We start from the raw sequence: 26,232 nt of genomic DNA, 5'->3' as shown, positions 1-26,232 counted from the left end.
CACAGAACTATTACTATTAGCTTATTTTTGTAATATGCAAAACCTAAATGATCACAGAAAGCATTCAAAAAGAGCAAAATGACAAAAATTCATTTTTCTACATCCTCACTCCATGTGATGTAACTAAGCATAAGATTTTCATATCTATCATATTCATATTCATCTGCCCCAATTCTTATTTAATCGGAGCGGTGCTTGGTCGGCTTGATGAAGGATAGGTACGGTGTAAGGAAATCAGATGGGAGAGAAATCCAACAAAGAGAGGGAGGGCTTACTCGACCTCTAGTGTTGTCCTCCACCCAATCCCGCCTGAATCCCCGCTCGCCCCGCCACCTTTGTAGTACGGTACTCGGACACACACACATCATCCAGCCCAGGATATCTCCCCGGTAATCACACTTTGAAGTCTTTTTGAAGGTGTGCGCAACAGACAACCAAACACACAAAAACACATCCCACAGGAGCTTGTATCAAAAGGTTAAGGTATGAAAAGATAAAACGGAGATAGGCCGGCGAAATATGGTGGATCCCGCCATGGCTTCTTCGGGCGTACGCTAAAGCTTCGCCCACGTGCTGACTGGACAGAAGATAACGGTAGCCTTCCGTTGTTATAGAACTTCAGCTGTGATTGGTCATTTTGAATTTTTGAATGTTACTGAACAAAAATGATACTGATAAAAAAGAAAAGACCACCTTTTATTATTCCTTCCATTTGTAAATTAATCAAATCAAACCAATTTTTAAATTTGATGCATTTGTATCCTCAACTATAGTTTTCCTAGAACACCTGTATCAAGTTATGATCATATCATATCATAGACTGTATGTGATATGCCTTTGACTAATTTCAAAGTTTAACACTCAAGTATTCTACATTGTTGTGACCAAAAAGCCCCTTTTTTCATGGAGATCCGCCAGTTAAAAACATAGGTGAACTTTGAGACATCACATGTATAGGTGAGTGACTCATCCTTAGCACATAAGGCACGTACTCACTGACAGGTAAGACTTTACAGTAAGCACAGGTGGCAGCATTAAGAAGATTTCTCCCTTGAGGTCATCATGGATGAATCAAAATCTTCTGTTTATCCTATAACCTTTGTGGCACTTAAGGAAAGAGTTTCATCACTTCCAGTGTACTTAATGTTTACCTCGCAGGAAAAGATAAGACTTAGTATGGTTTCTTCTTCTTCTCCAAACACAGAAGGCCAATGACCTGGACCAGATGTCTGACAGTTAATGTGTAACAGTTAGGCTACATTATGTTGCAAGTTGCAGGACAGAGTTGGGAGGGCCGGTCATATGAGTGTGTTTGAATAAGATAATTATATAAAAAGAAAAGTAGTTTGTTAGGCTTGACCATGTGAAGTTTGTTAGGCTTGACCATGTGAAGGTGTTAAACATTATTTTCTTTGCAAATCTGGACGTTAAGCTACTTGATGTAACTTACTACCGTAAAGGTACTACACCATTGTTTATGTTTAATACCATGATTACACAGTACACATTCCTGGTGACTTCATACCACATCCTTCCACCAAGGGTATACCAGGTCAATCAACTGAAACCCAATCTCCGTCCACCCACTTCCAATCCTTGCTGCTCAGGACAAGATACATACAGACTCTCCCTAAAACAAGTACCACCCAAAACAATACTTCCTACTACAAGCCCATTGCCCTAAGAGGACCCAACCAGGGCTCAAAATTATAGTTGTTCCAATGGCCACTGACCACTAGAATTTAAGCTGGGACAACTAAAAAGACATTTGGGACAGTTTTGGACAATAGAAAAATAATCAACATCAAAATGTCAGCCCTTCTTTTGTTTATTAGGCACATGTCCCGGCTTTTGGATTCAGAAAAGTCACCCCGAATTTCCTGTCTACACTGCAATTATAGTGCGTCTGGGAGTGAACATAAGAAAAATAAAGTTGACTTCAAGTTGAAGTCATGCACTACTTCGGATCCCAAAAAACAGGTTGCGATAGTTCATCCTCACTTTGGGACAATTGAAATTTATTTTAGGGACAGTGCAGGGACAATAGGAAGGAAAGTGCCCAGTGGTGAGGGCACCGACAGCAGAGGTTTTTAAGGCCAGGGTAGAAACCGCCCTGCCATAACCCACGTAACGCTCCCCCCCTCTGTGATACCCTGTTTGGGGGTGGTTAGAGGGTATTGAAAAAGAAGAAGAAGAAATTAATTTCGAGGCCTGCCAAGTCTCAGCTCACCTCAGTCAGGCGATCCAGTGCTAGGAGGGAACACCATCACGTGGTCTATAGAGTGTGGCGGGGAGGACCGGGCGTCAAACGTGGCGGGCGTGCGAGGGGCGCTGCCACCGGACCCCGAACTACTGCTGAGGACATCCTCCTGTTGTAGGACCTCGCGCCGCCCGGAGTTCGAACCTGTACAGAACAACATCCTCAACTTTCAGTTGTAGCAGCTCCCTCTACTTGGAGATTATGATATAGCAGTCATATTTTGTATTTATCAGTTACTTAGTAATTCTTCCTCAAAAAATCTTTTGAATCAAAAATGAGAGCTAACTTCAAAATCTTAAACGATCGCGCGAGTACTACAACAATGATTTCATTATTTTTCTGATACCTAGAGACCAAGAATATCCGGTATTTGATGTTAAAAATTCCTACAAAAATATTTTGGTGCACCAGTGCACCCACAGAAACAAATTAGGTGCACAACTCCAATTTTTGGGTGCACCTTTTTCGAGCCCTGCATGTACAGCAGCTTGGGTACCTGTCCTATGGATAGAAGGTCTCTCCTTAGTTGGAGATTCTATCATGGCATCAGCGATGGACTCCCTGAGCCTGTCCTCCAGCACCTCGGCTCCCCTCATGGGACCTGACTCTGGCCAGCTACCACAGATCTCCACTACTCTCGTACCTCGGTCAAAACTTCCTGCAACAAGAAATCACACATTTCAGACTTCCGGGAAGTGTTTCAGGTTTTTACCTCCATGAAAAATTCAGGTATTGTTTTTGGCGTGTCTGTGTGTGTGTTTGTGTGTGTGTGTTTCCCCACATTTGTAGTCAGCATAACTTCAGAATGCCTTAATGGATTGTGATGATATTTGTTACGTTGGTAGGTCTTAGGAAGACAAAGATCAAGGTTAAATATTGGCCTCCTGGTGGCTGACCTTGGTACTGAAGCAGAACTTCTGGCTTTTTGTATCTTTTGTCCTGAACATGCTATGGTCTTGGATTTTTGGTGACAGATAGCTTTTCTTGTCAGGAATAAGTGGTGTAAGTTTTGTTGTGAATGCATTGCATGGTTATTGGGAAATACCCAATTGAATTACACCATACAATGGATTATCACTTATACGATTGTATGACATAACTTTTCTGGTATCACAAAATGGTTTTGTTCCATACCACGATTATACACAGTATGCATACCTAAGGACTTCCTACAACATCCTGTCACTCAGGGCATGCTAGGTCACAACCCTGTCAATCCACTGAAACCCAATCTCTGCCCACTCACTTCCATACTGCTACCAGATTATGTTGAATATGTTTGGACCTTCATCACCATGTACTGCTATTATAATAACTCTCTATCTGAAGAGAGATGGAGAACATGATTCACATAATGTAAAAAAAACTGTATACCTGGTCCAGAATCTATGAGAAGAGGCATGGAAGCAGCATTAGAACCAGGTGAGTGTCCTAGGGGTTCAAACCCTGGAGCTGTGTGGGACGTCCTACCAGACTGGGGGGTGGGCACCGGCTGGGAACGCACAGGCTGAACTCTGGAAACAACAACAACACAATTAACATATACAACTTGAGACACAACAGTTTTAATTGCTACATGGCGTACAACCATTCCTGGCCTAACTACAATTGTGTTTTCTCAGATATCATTACCAGCCTTACCTGGCCATGTTAACAATTTTTCAGCAGTTTTACAGCAGGAATCGATCTAGGATTCTCATGTACATGTATGTATAATCATGGAGGTAGAAAAATCACATACCACATCCTACCATCAAGGGCCTTCAACCCTGTCAATCAAATGAAACCCAACCTCTATCTTCAATCACTAGTAAAACTTAAACAGTGATCAGAAATTATGTCTTCATTGTCACAAGTAAAAAAAGCAGCTTTGAAAAGACTAGTTTTGACTTGACTTGGGACCTTGAGCAAAAAATGCCAATCACTGTCCTTGGTGCTGAAATGGGCTTCAGTTCACCACCCGCAAATGATACATTCCAAAATAAATTGTAGATCACATCAGTAAACAAAATATTATTAGATCAAAAGAAACTTGGCATATCTGAGCATGTCATCAAGCCATTTTCGCAATCTTTGCTGCTGAGGACAAGATACATAAAAACATCAGCACCACCCAAAATAATACTTCTGTCCCAGCAGTAACAAGGCTGTTCTGTTCCTTTCTTGAGACTCTGCAGGTCCAGTTTCCACTTCCAATCATTGCTACTTGCTATTTACTACGAAAAGAAAACATACAAACTCCCCCTAAACTAGCACCACCCAAAACAATACTTCTGTCCCAGAAGTAACAAGAACGCTCTGTATCTTACCTGAGACTCTGCAGGTCCAGTTCCTCAGCCAGGACGTCCACGGTGTTAGCGTCGGGACTCTGGCCCAGCAGAGCGGAGGAGTTGGAGGACAGGACGGCCGTGTTGGTCTGGAATGTCTTGAAGGAGAACTGCGGACCCATCCACAACCTGCGATGGGGGCCGGCATGTGTCACCATCTCAACCTGCAACAAGAACTCAGAGATTTCAGACACAAGAAATCAGAGATTTCAGACCATTGTTATGTTTATTGAAGGAATACATATTGTTTTTGCTCAGTTTCTTCCTCTTCTTCTTCTCCAAACAGTGGCCTCTAACCTGACCATTTGACATGATTTGTTGACATCTGTCACCATGGTGACTGGTGTTGGGTTACATAATGTTGCAATTTCATGGTCTGCCCTGCTCCTGTCACCATATACTAGTAGTACATATATGTGAATGTGTTTGAGTAAGAATTAACAGCAGACCATGTCCGAAGGTAAATATTACGCATTTGCTTTGCAATTGTTACTTCTCTAGTTTTTTTTAGTTTTGATATAGGCATCCAAAGTGATTTCAGGGCAGTAGAACTGTATTTTCCAAGTCGATTTTCTGGTCTTTTCCCCCAAAACTTAGAACTAGACGTAGATACAACTGTAGTTAAATAAGCCTATACCAAAGCATACTCATATCTTTGAGGCAAAAAAGCGATGACGGTTGCTGACAGTTCTAGCTGTTTATTGGTGGTACAAAAAACTAAAGGGATTCCACAGGTAGTTTTTTTTGGCTATTTCAAATGCTTAAAGTATGAAATAATGGCAAATATGTGCTAAGAAATGGTAGTAATTGTCAATATCAGACAGATTTCTTCATCAAAAATATTTTCCATTTTGCAGCCTTGAACTTGCACTCGATGTCTCTAAATGAGAAGACGACAAAAATAACATACTTTATAATATTGAGTTAAGTACTGTCAGTACATCATTGTCTATTAAACTCACATTCACAATGATTATGAACGGTCATGTCAGGCCAAAGTCTGGCATGTACAGTAAGGCCATAGCAAGTAATTTTTATGGATGACATCAGCGCGCGCATAAATTTTCGCCTGATTTTGGAAAAAAAAAGAAAATTTTTTGTTGCCCTCTGACAGTGGTCAACATGCCAAAAATGGGCAAAGATGTCTGTTGCCATGCCGGAAGGTGGATGGCAGATAACTATGAAGAGAGGAGACAAGAAAAGGCTCTAATTTAATGTTTTGTTTCTTACTTTGATACAGTGATATGTGATGCTGGCTGTGTATATGTGATGTTCCCACTGAATCAAAACGATTTGTACTGTATGATTGAGTCAAAATTTTAAAATGTAGGAACCTTCTTTTTTTGGCCCGTCTTGTTTTTTTTCGCCCGCTTGCATTAGATTTGGAGTCTGTGGAGGATGTCATCCATAAAATTTACTTGCTGTGGCCTAATTTTGCCAGGCAGCTGTTTTGAATTCTCTAAGAATCTCCCATGCTGCCCCTCTCTCGCACTTAAGCTGATTGGGCGCGGTGTGTCCCTAAGCCTCGGGGTAGTTAGCCTGGTGCAAAAATCTTGTTAGACCCTGATGAGGGCAATTGACACAAATCAAGGCCAAGACCAGTACACTTCTGATGAGGCTGAGTCGAAGTTCACACGGGGTAGTCCTAAATGTCTAATCTCCAAGCAGATCTTATGGTGGGTGAAGGACAGTATCAAATTGGTAAGACAGTGTCAAGTTGAAAGGGCAGTATCCATTCACCTAGCCTGAAATTCAACAAGCAAATTTTTGGGAGCAGACCTCCTTACCACCCAAAGTTTGGCTGGTGTAAAAAAAAGAAGATATACACTGTAAGACTGAGTACATGTACGAAAAAGAAATCCAGATATACCACTGACACCAATTTGATTCTTTTCACAAAAAAAAAAAAAGCGACAGGGCAAAAAAAAAAAGAAAAAGAAAAACAGACCAAGGCATCCTATAATGGCCCCAAATGGCATGAAGTCAACATACCAGGCTAGCTTGCAATTCAAACATTAAATTTCAAACCTTGAATCAAACCACTGCATTGATAGATGGAAAAAATGAAACAACTTTGAAGAGAAGGGACCTTCTTTAACTGTTGGGACTAAAATATGAGCATTTTGGAGTTGATTCAGAGGCTGAAATGTTTTTTTTTTGCAAATCTGAAAAAAAATGAAGCGTGCGTATCTGTGAACAAAAAAATTAAATTGGTGTGGCCTAAAATTTTAAAAATATTGTGCTGAATTCCCCCATGTCTACCACAAATTCTGGCTGGCTCCTGGGCTGATTCTGAGACCTTCACATTCACCTTATTTCCCGTGTCTGACCTTATGACCTTTCTACTGCCTGTCAATCTTTCCCCACCCATGTGCTGTCAACCTACCCTGCCTGGCAAACTGACACACAAACCCCACTGCTAATATAATCCACCCAAAATCTACTTCTGTACCCTGAGGTAAAAACAGAGGATTTAAGTCGGTGCCAATTGCCTCCTAGTAGGAGTAGTCACAGCGCACGCAATCCGTTAGAATGGCCCCATAGCGTATAACAGTAACTCCTGGGTCCCTGCCGGCACATCTATATTTCAAACAACTAGACTACAGGGTTACATTAGCAAGATGAACTGTAAGGCAGCCTTGAGCCGTTTAATTTCACACAAATGCTTCCTAAGTGTGCTCTCGTCTACTTAATGGCCAGCGGCCGTCCCAAAGTGCTTGGCCAAAGTGGTAGGAAAGACACTTACGAGTGTGGATCTGACCATTTGTCTCACAAAAGACAAGGCAGAAGGGGTTAAGCAGTAATTGGGATGAAGTCAGGAACTCCTTTGACCTAAATCTTAAGTCAAGCCAGACTGGGAAGGATTCCAGAGGACAGTTGGAGGGTCAGCCAAGAAGTCCTGCCATTAACATCAGTTGGCTCTAGATCTGTTAGTTTCAACCAACCATGGTCAATGTAACACAGCCACAGAAGTTCACTACACTGACAGCTCTCTCCAATCAACAATTTTGTTACAAAACCTACATTCTATATTTTGAATGTTATGCCAACTGGTTACTTAAATGTGATTTCTACATTACAAAGAAAGGAAATTGAAGACAAGAAATGAGATAACCTTTTTTTGTGAAATTTCTGGGATCTTTGACCTAACTTCCTGTCAATGTCAATTAAAGTGTCATTTTCAATATCAAAGCATTTATTAACCCCTTGTCGTGCTGAGCGCAACATTATGTCGTTCTGCACATACAGTACCATCTATATAGCACCCTGTATATTAGGTACGATTTGGGGGTATTTCTCATGCAACTCATCACACCGCAGCGAAACTATGCGGAAGTGACTATGCTACTGCAGGGCAAAAAAATTTGGGGGTCTATGATCTAATTAAGACATGAAATTATTGAAAAATATTGTGCCAGGAATGTCAGCAGGACAAGGGTTAATAAATAAAAATTGTTTACTAATGATTGATTCAGACACGGGTATGATGTACATGTACTTTGTACATGTTATGTAGAATGATAACAACTTTTCCTTAATATTCATTTTTCTCCTATTTTCTTCCTGTAGAATTTTTTCTGCAGGAAGAATTTTTTTCTGCATGAATTTCTGTCAAGTTTTGTATTAACTGACGACTAACCTGAGAGAGCCAGTGGTCGTCTTCCTGACTACTCTGGTCCGATGACAGACTGTCGTAGGAGTCGTACCTGGTCACCATGGAGTTACCTGTACAAACAACAACAACAAACAACATTAACTTTCATGTTACTTCAAACAGAATAAAGGGTTCTTCAACTGTGAAAAAGTGCTTTGTTGGATATCTTTGTGACCTATTCGGGGTTCAAAATCTTTATTTTCTCAGGTTGCCCAATAGCCAAAAGCCCATCAATATAGCAGGTTGCTGTCTATGTATTTATGTTTAGTAGTCATAAGCCAGACCACCTGTAAACAGGGCTCGAAATACTGGGTGCATGACTGATTGTGCACCTTAGTGCACCCAAATTTTTTTCTGTAGGTGCACCAGTGCACCCAAATAGTTTCGTAGGTTTGCCTATGTAAAGATAATAAATGTATACAGCATATTGTTAATGTGTCTTTAAGTGTCAGGAAAATAATAAAAATCATTGACATTATCATAGCACTTTCTTTAGTTTTTGCTGACATCTTATAAGGTGCACCCAAAAAATTTCTTGTGCACCCAATTTTTTAGGTTGAGTGCACCAGTGCACCTATTCCCAAAAATGAATTTCGAGCCCTCACGGTGTAAAGGTGTCGATCACATGCTGGCCGAGGTGGGACACAGTTTACTTCAGAAGCCATAAGCTGGGCCACTGTAAACTTTAAAAAGGTTGCTTTGCATGGAAAAAAAAGATAACTTGTGTGTGGGGCAATCTGATGTCATCAAATGCAATGTAAGTCTTGCACAGAAACATGACTTGCATGGCAAGAGTGGGCATTTCGCATCCTGCCATGGACCTTCTATGTTTTCCAGCACTTGACACAGAAGTTTTAATGAATGTCTACAAAGCGATCACCTTAATAAGTGTTGTTCATTAAGGCGGCATAAGGGTGTCTTTTCCGAGTACCAAGGGGTAGGTTTAACAGCCCACTGCTTTCATTATCATGGTAATTGCGACCCAATATAGCTTTATTTTCCGACTGATGTTTTGGTCCGCGAGGACTCATTTCCAGACCATCAACTAGCTGATGGCAGGCCCTGACTCTCCTAATTAACTCTTTAAACTCTCCCTAGTAACACCTCGGACATCTACGCTACATTTCTTGTCAAGCATGCACTGCTTATACTGTGAATCGTGAAACTTTTGTGCTGGTTTTATTTTTTTGTGGTAGGAGGAAAGGGGAGGATTTGGTGTGTTCTAAATTTGCGGTTGAAACAAATCTCTAGAACAGTTACAAGGAAGACAGTTGCTACGTCATGAATTAGCACTGGAAGGGTCAAGATGAAAATAAACCAACGCAAATATTTTACGATTTACAGTAGGTCCTTAGGCCACACCTATTTAATTTGTTGGTTCTCGGATTCGCCTCTGTTTTTTTCTGATTTGCAAAAAAAAAAAGATTTTTTTTTCCGTCTATCAATGCAGTGCTTTGATTAAGAGTTCAAAATTCATTATTTAGATATACATGTAGACCTAGCCTTTTATGTTGACTTCATGGCTCCTATCGCTCCTATCGTAGCATTTGGGGCTATAAGAGGATGCCTAGACCTGTTTTTTAAATATTTTTTTCGCCTTGTTGCTTCATATTTTTTCTGAAAAAATCTGAGAACCAACAAATTAAATTGGTGTGACCTTACTACTACCAGTAGACCATCTTGTTCAAGTACATAACATACAAACAATTTCAAACTTTTATTATTCACAGGTTTTCCAATTGGCAAACTACATTGGCAAACATGTATAATAGTTAATAATAATAATAAATTATATAATTATTGTATTGTTACAAGTTGTTTTTATACAACGTACGGGACATGTAATTCAGCCTTCGGGCTGTGAAGTGTTTCAAATAAAACCCCCTTTATTATTAATTATTATATAAAGATTCATGCAGACAAATAAATAAATACAGCCCTTTGAGTCATCCTGTTCACAAGTCAACAATGTAAGTCACAGTCAACACTTGTGAAAAAGACAACCTCTTCATCAGATATATCTAACAGCCACACAGAGAAGAGTGTTTTGCAAAGTGGTGAAAGATAGGGAAGAGGTGTAGCTTGTTGCGCCGGGTTTGCCTCCACGATCGTTTCGATCGGACAGTTTTGTCAATAGCCATGGCTCTCTGGGACCATTAGCCCAAAGGTTCAGCCCTTAACAACACTGTTTAGCACTTAATCTCATCTATCATGTTGACTTGAGCCAGATGCTCCTCTGCAGGCCAAGTGTGAAACACAATCACATACCGTAAATTCACTTACTTCACGTGGTTTTATTTCACAGTAGGTAAGAAAAAAAGGAGGTTTTCGCAGTCTTTTAGATTCCAGTTCATATAATTCTGTTAGTACAGTAGAAATGTAATTTTAGGTGGCATCAATTTGTAGTGTGAAGGTCACTGTGAAAATAAAACCACTGCAAAAGTTTCTACATTTTACAGTACCTGTCTGGACAGCAAGTGCCAGGAGAGTTGTGACACTGATGAGTGAGTTGCTATAAAAATATTTTACAGTACATTGGGTTTCATTACAGAATTTGGGGCTCAAAATCCTTTTTCTGCATGTCTGCACTGGTGCAAGCAACACTCAGAATAACCTGCATCCGACAAGTTTTACCTGCACATTTAAAAATGTTTTCAGAAATAAAAAAAAATGTTCCTAGTACCTAATACCACCATTTTCGATTTTACTAAGGCCACACCATCTTAGTTTTATGGATGACATCCTCGCGCGCATTGATTTTCGCCTGTTCTAAAAAAAAAAAAAAACAAAAAAAAGTCACGTCCACAGAGGCTCTGGCCTGGCTCTAGGCCTGGGTAGTCCATGGTAGTACAGAGCCAGGCACCTAGCCTACCAAAGCCTACCACGACTCAAGAACTCAGTACATACCTACAGTGCAGATTCATAAATTCTGCCAAAAGTCACATGTGCCGGCTTGTCGTGTACGTCACTATGTACTGCCGCAAATTCACAATACCAGCTTTGTATTCCTGTTGGTTTAGTAGCATTTTTATTTTGGGCCGAAATTTTTAAAAATTCGCCTGCGTGCACTAGTTTGGGGGTCTTCAGTGTAGCCTTACGATACAAAACAAGCAACCGTTTTCCGGTAGCATTGCATTTGTGCTCACAGTATGCTAACAGGGTTGATAATTATACCAGAAAATTGACTTTGAAAATTTAGTTTTGCTGCCCTGGATTTCAGCGGGGGAGTCCTATGACCAATGTATTGCCTTCACCTGGCCCATACAGGTCCTACCCAGTGATGTTGACTGGAACAGTGACCAGTTGGTGCATTAGTACTTGAACAGCTCTCCCTGTCAATCAATGCCAGACCCTTGCACTCCCCGGCCGTCCCCGGCTATGAAACCTGTGTTATGAAGTGCCATTTTGCCACTAATAATCAATAAAGCTCATACCACTTGCCCCCTGACCATATGGCCGGGGTCATAGATCATATCCTTACTTTCATTGCTGTAAGTGGCACTTGTGTCATGCTTGCCACTCTATTGTGCCTCGGACAAGGCCTTTGTTAGGTAGAGAGGCTTTGAAACTGCTGTTACGAAGTGAGATTCTGCCACTGGTTGATTAATAGTTTTCATATATACTAACAAGGGGGTCCAGGTGGTCTTAGTGATGATTCCTGAAGCCGTCGTAAAGGGACATAAGTGTTGGGACATGCTCGAAATTGACCCTTGTGTCCATTTGGAGGTACAAATCATGTGTCAGTTGATTTACTTTTATTCTGTATCTGTATAGCTGGTATAACCGTCCTTCAGCGTAACACACCAGCTTCACAGGCACATGGCATGGCGGCAGCTGGCTATATTACACTGAATGACCTGTTAACACCTATCCTTTGCACATCTAACTAAAATATTCTGAATTTCAATTTGTTTAAAGCTATTTAGTGGTGATGCCCCTACTGTACTTGAAGGCATTGAGTTCCACTCTATGATACTGGTAGTTCTAGGGAAAAATGAGTTTTTGAACATCTCAATCCTTGGTTGATAACTCTGGTACTTGAAGGTATGACTATTTCTTGTTCTTTTCTGAGCTGGTTTTAGGTACTCAGTAGTTGGCACATCCATTGGTTTATAAGTCATCCTTGCAGCAGTTTATAAGTCATCCTTGCTGCAGTACCAAGGATTGTGAAGAATACCAACCCTTGATGATACCAGTAGTGTAAGGGCTACATGTAGTACACTGTGAACATTGAGTCTGTTCATATATAACCCCCACACAACTTGCTTCTTTTTTTCGGACCACAATAGTACAAAACAATGACCACAACTGGCCATGAGTGACCCAAAATCACTCACTGTGTCACTAGATAGCTTAAACAATCAAAAAATATGTCTTACAGTAGTCATCACAAGACTGCAAAAAAGCAGCTTTGAAAAGAGTAGTTTTGACTTGACTTGAGGCTTTGAGAAAAAAAATGCCAATCACTGTCCTTGGTGCTGAAATGGACTTCAGTTCAGCACCCGCAAATGGTACCTTCCAAAATTTCATTTTCTATTCTTATTTTATTGAAATTGCAACAATGCAATACACGCGGAACAGAGGCAGCTGTTGCTGGTGTTGTGTCCCGCACATAGAAACGAATACTGGACAGACAATACTCATTTTCACTTGAGTCTAGTGGGGAAAGTCGTGTAGTGCCTTTCTCAAGGGCACAAGATCGGTGGCATGTCAGGACTCGAACCCGGGACCTCTTGATTCCGAGTCGCGCACTCTGCCGTTGCACCACACAACCCCACATTGTTGCTCAATTGACTTGTTGGTCACAACAGCTTAGCAAAATATCAAGAGATCAAAAGAAATTTGTCAGAACAAAAATGTTTTTGTCTTCCTGTTCAAGTAGAAACTGAGCATATCTCTGTCATCAAGTCATGTTCACCTCGCTTCTACCTAATGCCATAACTGAGAGGGAATTGGTAGACGAATGGCGAACTCAGTGTGGTAAACCTTGAGCACATTAAAGATCCCATCACACTTAACAAAAAGAGCAGGGGACATTCCTGGTGTTAGTGGATGAAACCTTACAGTCTAGTAACCTTAGGCCACACCAATTTAATTTCTTGGTTAACGGATTTTTCTAGAAAAATAATGGAGGGGGGGGGGCGAAAAATAAAAACAGGCCTAGGCATCCTATTATGGCCCAAAATGGTACGATAGGAGCCATTAAGTTAACACACCAGGCTAGTTCAAAATTTAAACAATGAATTTTGAACTTTTAATGATACCACTGCATTGAAAGATGGAATAACTGTAACAGTTAGGAAGAAAAGTACTGTTTCCAACTGTTCAGCGCAAAATATGAGCATTTTGCAGTTGATTCATAATTTTTTTTTGCAAATCAGAAAAAAATGAAGTGGGCGAATCCGTTAACCAAGAAATTAAATTGGTGTGGCCTTATAATGTGATTAAACATCAGCATAACTTTCATTAAAAGAGTAACATAACAGAGAAGAGTTGTCAGTGTCAAAGTCTGTATACGTAGTTGGGAGGTCAGCTGGGGCCGTCAGCAGACAACCCGTACTTATGTCCATAGATCCTGGCTGGACAGAGGGCGCGGAGCAGGGGAGAGATTTAGTCCTCGGAAAGAAGGGTGCAATTAGACGTCCCAGACAGCACATTTGCTAGGTGCCAGAAAGACTAACTAAGACGCAATTACTCACAGGGCGCACTTTAACTCCAGAGTCGACGTTCGCTGTCACCGGTTGTAAAGGGGGGCCGGAGTCAGTTTTGGGGAATAGTAATGGCGGGGGGTAATTAAGACCATATATCTTAACAACGTGGGCCAAATTAGCGGCAGTGGAGGCACTTCATTTAATGGAGATAGCAGGTAGAGGGGCTGATAGAAAATGGGGCCCTGACGTATTGGTTGTAAAGCTGACAAATCAGGCTAAATAGGGCCGCCAATCCGTCATTAATTCTCACACAGACTGTCAGGAGTTAATGGCAGGGTCCACTTCTTAATGCTGCGTCTCTCTAAATCTATCGGGGGCTGAAGGTTTTACACGGGCGGGGATGTCGGGTTCAAATGTATTGGACGTTGTAAAGTATAGATTAGTGTAACTTTGGGCCTGAAACACTAATGTCAAACTTTGGAGAAACTAGTGTTTTAGCCATCATGAAATTATTTCCGCTGTCTCAATTTTGTTTCACGTAACATTACGTCAAGCGCCGAAGCCATGACAATCCTAGGAGGGTCTAAAGGCATGCTCTACTGGAAAAATTTTGAAATCCTAACCCTCTAAAACACCATTTCCTGCATTTTGAGGAGCAAATTTTGCTGGTAGACTAAGCTTAGTTCAATCACATCTCTTTTAGTCAAAAATTGCACAAGGGTTTGATTTTTTTTGGGAGGCGTGTCTGTGTCTGTCAAGGATAACAGATTGGGCAAAATTTTTGTCCGTCATTAGCAGCAAAATTCTTTCAATGACGGAAAGGCGGATGCTGGCTAGAACACTGCTTTGGAGACAAAATCAAACCAGTCCTAATTTTTGTTTTTGTGGATCTCAGCCAATGTGCTTTTAGGTTGACGTACGACCTTACATGGCTTTGATTGAGTAACGTCATTCCTTAAACATGGGGAAGTGGAAGGCCCGACACTTGCCTTTAAATCTTGTGTGAAAGTTTTGGCAGGGTGCATCATTTGCCATGCATAGGTGTTATAAAAGCCGGCGTACTTCAGTCATTGTCAGTTGCTGAAATAGGATGGTTGCTGAAGGCTACCGACACCACAAATCACAAAGTTTGGGTAGCACTGTTTTTCTGTGGTGTGTGCGTGCAGCATACTAGGATTACTGGGTTTCTTGTATATTAAGTTTGTTCCAAGTTAGTAGATGTCCATTTTTGTCTTTTTGCTACAAATGAATTCAAATAAATAGACTTCAAATAAGTGCAAAATCACCGTTTAGTATAAAAAAAGTCTTGAAAATCTAAAATCAGTTTGACAGCAGTGGACTGTCGTTCATGGCAAAAATGAGCAAAAATCATGCAGGTTTGACCATTCATGTTGCCTAAATTGGACATCTTTTAATAACATAACCAGTACAAAATGTATGTGTCAATAAAAACTATACTTGTGTGTTTGAGAGGTCGTAACTCGTTGTGGTGACATGTTCTGGTGAAATGTTGCCTTTAAGACTGGTTGGATATGTTGACTGACCAAACACAGTTCTACCCACACAAAGAAATAGAAACCTCCGGTGTAATTCTCTTCTCAAGGGTTGTCCAAGAAGATAAACGACGTTGCAGGGTGCAGGCCACTTGGACACGGCACAGAATCACGATCAATGTGAACTCCACCCAACGAACTTCTTGTTCCGCAGCGGCTAACAAGAATGTTTGGAAGGATGCTCTCTAGTTCTCTCCCGAGTGGCGGGCCCTGACGGATAAGACAAACGACCAATGGTTGCGAGCCAGTTTGGACACGACGTAGAGGAAGATTGGACCGACAGCTTTCGGTAGCACATGTGCAACGCAATAAGGAGGGAAACTTTATACAGCGAGTTGAGACCGCATCATCCGGACACCCACCCACCCGGACAGGTGCGTCCGTGTCAGCAGTGACAAACGACCGCCGAACTGTGGGCCACTTAGAAAACGTACTGCGGTGGATTCCGGGCGGACTAACCGTGCTAATTGCGGGAGTTCATTTCCCAACCTTGCTTGTAAAGTTTTTTAACCATGGCCGGGGAGCGCGGGAAGATAAATGAGCCTATTATTGCACTCAGAAGAACAATGAAGGGGTGAAAAGCACTCGGACCATGTGTCTAGGGGAAATTGCCGGGAGGACGGTAGGGGCTATCCATCGATTTTCGTGTCAAAGTGCTCTTAGAAGGTGGAAAGTTCGGGCCGCCGAGTTCTTAAGTTTGACACCCAAAAGGGCAATGCGAACGAGAGGAGAAAGGTAGAGGGCGTAATGAGAGGAACACCCCGAGGTAGAGATAGGAAGTCATGTATCACCTCTAGGTTCAAAAGCTACCGGGTCAAGCCTGTGAAAAGGTACTTCTTTGACGGCCCGAGTCTCCTAAATCTTTTTCGCTCCCCGAGGAAAGGTGAAGGAAAGGAAGACTCCAGAGAAAGAAAAGCTCCAATAAATCACTTCTGAACTTGAAAGTCAGAGGGCGTTTGATAAAGTGAGTGTTTCTTTAAATATGATGCTCTTTCTTACTGGAGAAAAGCTGGAGAGAATGGGTCCTGGACAACTACACTAAAGGTAGACAAAAAGGTATTGCAACTTGAGAGATGGGAGTGTCGTGACTCCTCACATTTTTTCAACAAAAAAAGAGAGATTCTGGTCTTTTCAAGACCAGATTCAAATGAAAAAGCAATTCAGCATGAAGAACAAATGTGCCATTTTACAGAATGTGATAGACAGTACATTTATAGCTTTACAGTAAGTTGAACTACATGTAGCCCTGGAAAAAAAGTTGCATTTCCACTTACCCAACCAACCGTAGCAGAAACTGGCTAACACTACCATATATATTTCTTTTGGGGGGGGGGGTTCGACCAGTTGCAAGGTACATAATCACAAAATAGTTCTTTATTCATTAGAATATGAATTCACATAAGGCCAGCAAAGGACAAAATGCAGAACAATGTTATAATTATGATACATACAAACAACAAACTTCTGTATCTGTATCCGTATGGCCGGTATAACAGTAAAACTGTAACAGTTACAGTAACTGCTATTTGGCCTATTCACAGTCACCAGCTTCAAACTTGATTTTCGAAACATAAAAAAAATTTCCACGGTTCATAAACATCTGCTTCGTAATTCAAAAGAATGAAAAATAACTACTTTTATACTTATTGTTGTGTATATGATTGATGATTCAAGAATCAAATTACAATAATTGTAGTTACTCCTCATTCTTTTGAATTGCGAAGCTTTGTATTGTACTTGTAGGTGAACAAAACAGGTTCTGGAAATTACAGCACCAAAACAGGTGACGGCTCGGCCCACAAATCATTTCGGACAGCGTTGGCAACACAGGTGACACCTCCTGTCGGATCACTTCGTTCCAGGCGCCAGCGGTAGGTCTGGACCTGTGAAAAATCTCTTCCGACCCGCCGCAAAACAATGACCCGCCATTTACCTGATGGATGATGAGTAGACAATTATGACGGACGTTCGGCAGGTTCTTTGTGGGGCCGGGCGGTTGGAACAATGGGCCGCTGTCATCAGGACAGACCACAAGGCCATTTTTTGTCACATAGGAACACAAGGACATTATCGTCCTGTCTGGACTGGCATATAAATCCAACAGCCAGTCTGGGATCCGGGAAAAACATGTCTGTCAATGTGACAGGAGAAATTAAAGACATCCACAATGAGTGATTTAAGGGCAGTAGAACTGGATTTTCAGAGTCAATTTTCTGGTCATTTTTTTAACGTTGTAGTAAGTTGAATCATCCCTATCCCATAGCATGTACCATGTAGTGTCTGTGAGGCAAAAATGTGATGTTACTGACGGAAATCACTGGCCTGTTTTGTATTTATTTGTGGTACAAAAAAATTCAGGCACTTCTCACATTGCGTTTTGAGGCTATTTCAAATGCTCCAAGTACTAGTATATAATGATGACAAAAATTTGCTAGGAAATAGCAGTAAATGTCAATATCAGAGATTTTTTCTCATACAGAATATTTTTTTGTATTGCCACCCTGATATTACATTGGATTTCTTTAACTTACCAGGCATCCCCAAAAAGTACTCCAGAAAATAGTACATGTAATTCACTGCATCTGAAGCCAGCAGAGCTAGTTTTCTAATCATAACCTTCTCTCTATCTATCTGCTGCCTAACCAGATAACCAAAAAGAATTAGGAGCCAGACACCTACTTCTTTATGCTAAAGGTTAAGAGACAGGTCTGAAAATGGCATGGTTGCTTGTTTGTTGAAAACAGAACTAAACCTGTTCTCAAACTCTGTCATATAAGCTTTTCCTTTTGCGCTTTTAGACAATAACTGAAGCCCTGCACTTGCCGTTAAAAAGGCTTGAAAATACAGGTGTATCAAGTTTCCGCCCCGCTTCCTAAAATTCAAATTATTCCACTACGTATTCTTTAGCATTAAGGAACTCATCAATCAAAGTTCCAACTATTAGTATTGATCACACAATACATCTAAGAAGTTATCTAGTCCACCTTGCTCCTCGAGTCTCGTCTTTTATTAGAATCATCTTGCAGATTAACTTTCTGCTAAAATGATTAGTACATTGACACATGGGTGGCTACTTGGTGGGTAATATTAGTAATGAAAGCCACGGTACAGAAAGTGCCACATAAATCATGGTCAGCAAATTGGTAGATGAATGATAATTAATTCCTTTGTCTAGCGTTTAATACGGGAGGTTGGGCCATCAATCAAGTGAACTGCTTTGGAGTGGGACCGCATAAATGTGTGCGGACGATACATCATAAAGTTCGGAAGAACGGAACGGGCGCCACCGAACCCGAGGCAGGGTGTCCTTCCGCAGACACCGCCGTGATGAATGGATCGTCAGAAATCCGCTCATCGCCCGCCCGACGGCCCACCGACTCACAATAGCCACTAACACTTGCTTACAATGTACCAACCGGTTTTTATTTCATGTCAGCTGGCAAGTGTCAAATACATCCCAAAGGGAAATGGATAGACACACATTTTAAACGTAACGAAAGTGATTTCAAGGCAGTAAAACTGGATTCAAATTCAATTTTATGGTAATTTAAAAAAAAAGTAATAAGTTGAATTGACCCTATCCCAGATAATATTGATATGTTTGTTTTGTTTCTAGCTATTTATTGGTGGTACCCAAAAATAACGAGACCCTTGATGTTGCTTCTATTTGGGCTATTTCGAATGCTTCAAGTATGAAATGATGACAAAAATGTGCTAAAAATGGTAGTAAATGTCAATATCAAACAGCTTTCCTTATCCCGAATATTTTTTGCCACCCTGAAATTGAATTGGATGAGTTTCACAGTTACGAAATTCAAATTTTATGGAGGAAAAAGAAAGGCTAACATAATATCTTTCTTGCCGTTTCATCGAGGCAAAAGGACTGTGACGGAACAGACGCTACTTACTCATGCTCGCTGCGTTGTCTGCAGCCACGATGTCTGAGGCTATGATGAGGGGGCTGTTGCTGGGGAGGGGGGGTTTCAGCTCTGCTGAAGTCGAACACCTGTTGGAAAACAAACAATGACCACTTTTAAGCAGTTACTCAAGCAATTGGATATGATTTTGGAAACGGTCAGACGTTTCAGCTAGTATCCAGTAGCTTTCGTCAGTGACTCACCACTTTTATTTATTTACATTTACCATATACAGGTGACTATTCTCAATTTTTCAAGATGTCAACCCTGGGACCAAACTGTAAGGTTTGACCAGATTCAACAGCCCTAACCAAAAGACTCTACTTTGTGAGGAACACTGGAATTCGAAGCATGAAAAGTGTACCTTAATCTTTAGCAAAATACATTTTCAATTTCTCAGTGAAACGTTAATCAGAACTCAGAGTTCAGATTTTGCTGATGGCATGGGGGAGGGGGGCGGCGTGAGGTCATGACCTTACAGTTATGCAAAATTTTTACCTCAGAAGTCCTTTTACATGTATTCCACTCATAAAAGAGGAAGATGACAGGAATCAAAACACTTAGTAAAAAGTTCACACAACATTGCAGAGTGTGAGCATTAAGTGTGTATGTTTAACCACAATTCAACAACACTGAAACCGCAATTACTACTTAAAGGGAGATGGTCTAAAGGTCGTTTTAAAGAGCTCACCTTTTTAAATTCCATTGTGCGAGGGGTTGAGTTAGGAGCTGGATGGGCGCGTCATCCATCTTGGGAACGCTGTCAACAGGTTGGGGATCGAGGACGTGCTCCATCAGGTTACCATGGCAACTGATGATGTACAGGGAGTCGACAGGTAGCGGCTTTCCAGGGTCTAAAAGCCAGGAAATGAAATAACGAGCGTTGAGTCATGACCCTAAATATTGTGAGACTCTTAGCCGGAAGCCCGTAAAAAATGACGAGCAGTTAACTACAGTTTGTTAAACACCGGGCTTGATGATTTTGTAGCCGGGCGCACGCAAAATGAAGCAAATTGTCCCTAATTGATGGAAATAATGCGTAGATGTCCCCGAGGGTTCTTTAATTAACTTGAGCATAATGTAACATTATAGAGCGTCATTTGGAATGAAAGCATCAACAATAACGAACATGTTTGTCCGCAATGATGCAGAACAATAAGCCGGGTACGACTCGGGTCTTTATGGTAGGGTCGTAACTCACTGTCAACAGCCAGACATTTTATGGCCTGAAGAGTAGACAGACTCTACATGTTTTCAAAGAACTGTCTCCAGTAGTGTTTTTGGACGGAAACTTGTATTACTAAGATCGATTAGCAATCCATAACGTTAAAGGGGAAAGGTCTGATCATGTGTGGTTGTCCAAACTTGTTTTGTCCCATAGGTGGGCATATGGCAACTCATCCTTCCATCATTCTTGACAAATAGGCCGCGTCTGAAAGACTAAAGCGTGTTCTCCCGTGATCGATTAAGCATTTCGCTTTTAAGGTGCTGACGGCCCAAACTTTTTGATCCGTCCGGAAGGCACTTTGCCGAAAGAAATATCGTTATGGGTTTTCGCGATTTGCGGAATTGTTTCGCCAGCGTTATCTACACATGGCGTACAAAGGTGCCGAGGACATTCCACCTGAATATAGATCGGAAATGTCTTCTAAATGGTCCGAAGGCACTCTTTGTACGACTTAAGGAAGGAAAAGTGGTACGAGGGAAATTTATTTGGGGAATTCGGTGGACACGGTTTACTGTCCACGATAAACTGCTGATCGATAATGCATCCACTTTCGAGCTTTTAGTGCTCGCATTCGCGGCGAGCGATACACATCGCGTAACATCGGTCTTCCTTTATGCCAGCTGCACTTCTCAAATCAAACAGTTTATTGGAAAGTTTCCTGACAAACCTTCGCATTGTATGCAAGAAAAGTGGTCGTTCGCGTGTGGGGATAGTTAGAGAAGTTGTCGGTCGCATCCATCAAGACGTGATACAAGTGTGCCGACCGTCGGGAACATATTGTGACGGCACTTAACGGATTTAGTCAAAACCTACTGGGAAGTTGACAAATATTTTGGATGAGATGATTTACTGTCAGCCCTTCCCGTCCCGCTATCTTTGAGGTGGATGCATCTGTCAGCTAAGACAGTGCCTTTTAATGGGTCTTAAGTACAGAGGTTCCTGGAAAGATACGCATCATTTCGAACAAATAAAAATTTCTCGGTATGCTAACTACTTCGCCAAGATTACCTCTTTGATTTTCTGTCAACGTGACGGATGGCGCCGGGAGCGCCGAGCTGTGCGTACTGCCGCTCAGAAACACCCCATCTGCGCGATTCTCGTGCCTGGGCCGCAGTACTTCACGAGAGCCTTTATCGAAAAGTCATGTCCGGTTTTCATGGACCCATTTGGGGGAAATAATCCTTTGATTTTCTGTCTCCCCGAGCTCCGCCCGGCGCATTTCCGTAAAACAAATCGTACCATTAAAAGCTACGCGACTTTATTAAAGCGTACTTTCGCCATCAAGAGAAAGCTCTTCTTCTATTTATCTTCCCAAGCACAAAACTTTAGGGGCCACGAGCAAAAACGACGGGTGGGTCTTCTCCCAATAGCGAAAAAGTGCGTACAAACCATCGCAGGACACAGTTAGGTTTTCAGCGCTGGTTCAATGGTCCGCCATGTTTCTAACCTTCCACAATCCATGTCAATGGTGTACAGCAAAAATTAGAATGGAAAAATGGAATACGCATTTTCTTTGTCCGGCAATTTTGCAAAATGTGGGGGAATCTCCAAGTTTAAATTACTACCCAACCCAATCCTTCTCCGTCTGCCCAAAATGCTCCAGACCTTCCTTCTAGTTTATATCGGATTCCTAAAGTGTTTGGTTCCTTACATAAAAGCCAATATTGTACACATATTGTAGGTGGTGATATCTACGCCGCTACACTACGTAGATATTCCACTTTTACAATTATGGCTTTTATGTGTATATTAGTTTTGACAATTAATAACCAACAACATGCTGACTTTATTTCCTGTTGTCTGTCTTATGCCTTTGGCTGCATGTTTGGCGGTAAATTTGGGAAGGCTTGTCCTTCAGAAAGGAAGCAGTCAACCCATGGGTAATTTGCGTATAATCAAAATTAAATAGCAGACTAATATTGCTTCAGAATGTCTCCTATCAGTTGCTGCATACAAGGGTTAAAACATCATTGGTTCAGAGTATGCTAAAGGTTAAAACGGTTGTTCTCCGAAGGCTGGAAAAAAATTTTCAACTCGTGACTCGATTGAATTTTTACAGCCCTACAACCATTGCATTTTGCAGTCTGCATTTTTCTCGAGATAAAAAAACTAGTTCCAATTTTGAGTGACCTTGCCATATGAATGTCACCCTACTGACAAGCCAGGATGGAGTGTATGTTTAAGGGCACTGACAGATAGCATCAGGACCGAGCTAGGTGGATACAAATGCTCCTCCTCTAGTTTGTACCGGTAATCCTATCCTCAGGTGCATTACTTAAGGAGCATCCTTGGATGTCAGGATGCAGGGCAGGGGACAAGTGAAGTGGTAGCCCTTAATGCACTTGACTTAATCTCAGATCCTACCAGACTGCCCTTAAGAGATGCTTCCACCGTCCCACGCTCGTCTTCAAACGGCGACTTTGTCATTTGGTGAGACTTAATATGGAGAATGATGGGCTGGAGGGACAAAAGGATGTAGACACAGTAAATTCATTTATTTTCACGGGGATCTAATTTCGCGCTTAAGGAGTGGAGAAAATTTTTTTGCGTTTTTTTTTGCGGTCAAAACAATATTGTAGACCAAAAACACATTTTTCGGATTTCGGAGACGCAAAGCAAAAACTGTGAATTCAAAATAAAAACACGTAGGGAACATGTCAAGATTTACAGTAAATGGAATGTACCTGCTACAAGCATGCATGATAGTGTGACTGTCTTAGTCTAACAAACAACAGTCTCTTCTTCATCTTCTATTGCATTAAATCAATTTCTCATGTGCTATTCCAACGGTCCCACAATATGCAAATTGGTAAGATTTTCATCTCCACAATTAGAAGCTTTGCAATTATTGCAACCACCAATGCTGGGAGGTAGGGAGGTAAAATAAATAGCACATTAGAGCACAAGATGTTTTTTCTCTTTGAATGTATGTCATTATATTGGTCACATGTTGCATCTGTGTGTGTCTGTGTGGTGTAGTGGTAGAGCATCTGACTGTCAAGAAAGGGGACCCAGGTTCAAGGGGACCCAGGTTCAATTCCCAGGGTTGGATCAGGACATGCATCCAGACGTTGTGCCCTTGAGAAAGGCACTTTACACGTATTTCCCCCCTCAGTTAGAGGGATCCTGGGCCCTTCTAGGGTTTGGGTTGGTGTTAGGAAGGGCATCTGGCAATCCTGCTTCAAAAAAGACTTGCACTCAATGCAAGCATGTCTAACCCCCCAGTTTAGGGGAAAAAAGATAGAAATCACAGAAATTTGGTATCATTTTTGGAGCCGCTTTTTTTCACATACTTCAGATCCTTTTGGTTTCACATTTATGAAAAGACAAATATGGCCTGCATGTAAAAGAATATATTTATACTGTTACAGTATACTACCCCATGTACATGTATGTAATAGTGTCATGCAGTCAAGAGGTAAAATGAACAAATGGACTTTATTGCTGGATAATCATACAGAGTACAATGTACAACTATTAAACTACAATACTACAAGTCTAATCTGAAATGAAAAGACGTGAACAGACAAGGGTTAGGGGTCTAACGACCCAGTCATAAAAAAGTAAAAAACTGAAAGGATGTATGTCGGGTAATCATCCCAAATTTGTCCACATAAAAAGGGATGACCAATCAAGTCCAGACTGACCCTCACACAACGACAGGACGGGACAACGGTAATCTCCCGCGCAACGTGGAACTCGGAGACACTTTGTCCTAATTGTCAATCCACAGTGTTCATAAAAAACTGCAAAACTCAAGGTTCATTAAGTTATATGGTCATCTGTATCATGTGCTTTCTCTTCTATTGGTGATCGCGCCGGAAGCACCTTTGGTAGAGATTGTCCGGAACAGCCCGCTGATCTTCGCTTTACGACTGGGAGATCTGTTTAAATCATTAAGGAAGGAAGTACGGAACGTGAAGTTGGACCATAGGTCGTGTAGTGATGTCCCCCAACTGACCAATTGCCGTTCATCTAAGTTAGCAAATTGTGCAATTTCATCTGATTGCACAATGTTTTTGGAACAAAAGTTAAGGTGTTTGTATAATTTCTTTTTCTCTTGGCATAAAGTACATCAAGTTACTAGTCAGTTTTAGGGGAGATCTGTTTAAATCATTAAGGAAGGAAGTCTGTTACGTGAAGTTGGACCATAGGTCGTGTAGTGATGTCCCCCAACTGACCAATTGCCATTCATCTAAGTTAGCAAATTGTGCAATTTCATCTGATTGCACAATGTTTTTGGAACAAAGTTTAGGTGTTTGTATAATTTCTTGTGATATTCTCTTGACATAAAGTTACATCGAGTTAGTCAGTTTTAGGGGAGATCTGTTTAAATCATTAAGGTCGGAAGTCTGTTACGTGAAGTTGGACCATAGGTCATGCAGTGATGTCCCCCAACTGACCAATTGTCATTCACCTAAGTTAGCAAATTGTGCACCCAATGGTTTCATTTTGATTGCACAATGTTTTTGGAACAAAGTTTAGGTGTTTGTATAATTTCTTGTGACATTCTCTTGACATAAAGTTACATCGAGTTAGTCAGTTTTAGGGGAGATCTGTTTAAATCATCAAGGAAGAAGTTTGTTACGTGGAGTTGGACCATAGGTCACGCAGGAATGTCCCCCAACTGACCAATTGCTGTTCTGCGTCGTTCATCTAAGTCAGCAAATCGTGTAGGTTGATTTCATCTGATTGTATGATAACTTTGGGACAAAGTTTACTGTGCTTGTACTACATTGTACTTCTTGTGACACTTGACATCAAGTACAGCAAGCTGATACTCTTCAACCTTCTCCCTGCTGTCCAACCCCATGTATAAACAAAATATTAATACAAAATGTGGTGCCAAATTGCATTATTATTAGCAGCCTGAAGGTGAAATATTTTAATAGAAACACTAACGAAAAAGAATCTACATGTCAGAATGTTTGACACTTAAGTACTGGTAGTACATTTGTTGACATTCTTGTTGACTCAAACTCATCACCCCACTTACCCGTTCCTAACCTTTTCACCTGTCTCAAACAGATACACAAACCCAAAACAATACTTCCATTCCCCGGTGAATTTAAAAAAACTGACCAGCCTTTTCTCTGGAGGCTGTGGGATTTCCGGTCCTCCAGCCCCTAGAGCTGTCTCAAACAGATACACAAACCCAAAACAATACTTCTATTCCCTGGTGAGTTAAAAAAATTGAACTGACCAGCCTTTTCTCTGGAGGCTGTGGGATTTCCTGTCCTCCAGCCCCTAGAGCTGGCAAACTGTGCCGCCCCACTTACCTGTTCCTGACCTTTTAACCTGTCTCAAACAGATACACCAACCCAAAACAATACTTCCATTCCCTGGTTAATTTAGAAAAGTGAACTGACCAGCCTTTTCTCTGGAGGCTGTGGGATTTCCTGTCCTCCAGCCCCTAGAGCTGGCAAACTGTGCCGCCACACAGAGCAGGTTGTTGTCCTGTTTGATGGGGGAGCCGTGAGGCTGGGGTTTCCCCGCCGCAGAACTCCCCGAGATCCCGCTCAACACCAGGGGCTGCTTGATCTGTGCAGCAGGGGTGACGACGGTGGGGTGGGGGAAGGGGGGCAGCCGACAGTTCTCCAAGTTGTTGTTAATTATGCTGCTACTGGGATAGCCTGAGAAA

The 26,232-nt window shown here is 41.5% G+C and overlaps 1 protein-coding gene across 1 annotated transcript in view; it reads right to left on the bottom strand.

The window, feature by feature from the left end:
• The window catches only part of LOC109465409 (breast carcinoma-amplified sequence 3-like), a 75,646-nt gene that overhangs the window by 19,788 nt on the left and 29,626 nt on the right, over window positions 1-26,232 (bottom strand). Inside the window, exons 15-22 of the mRNA XM_019762658.1 lie at window positions 25,961-26,224; window positions 20,055-20,217; window positions 19,355-19,452; window positions 8,228-8,313; window positions 4,570-4,751; window positions 3,635-3,774; window positions 2,757-2,918; window positions 2,231-2,404 (exon numbers count right to left, since the gene is read on the bottom strand). Coding sequence (XP_019618217.1) covers window positions 2,232-2,404; window positions 2,757-2,918; window positions 3,635-3,774; window positions 4,570-4,751; window positions 8,228-8,313; window positions 19,355-19,452; window positions 20,055-20,217; window positions 25,961-26,224 — 1,268 coding nt within the window. The 3' untranslated portion in view covers window position 2,231. The remainder of the gene's footprint in view (window positions 1-2,230; window positions 2,405-2,756; window positions 2,919-3,634; window positions 3,775-4,569; window positions 4,752-8,227; window positions 8,314-19,354; window positions 19,453-20,054; window positions 20,218-25,960; window positions 26,225-26,232) is intronic.

Source organism: Branchiostoma belcheri, unplaced genomic scaffold (assembly GCF_001625305.1).
Source record: "Branchiostoma belcheri isolate BF01 breed outbred unplaced genomic scaffold, Haploidv18h27 scaffold1, whole genome shotgun sequence".
In the NCBI taxonomy this organism is placed as follows: domain Eukaryota; kingdom Metazoa; phylum Chordata; class Leptocardii; order Amphioxiformes; family Branchiostomatidae; genus Branchiostoma; species Branchiostoma belcheri.
This window is presented reverse-complemented; position numbering and strand designations above follow the sequence as displayed.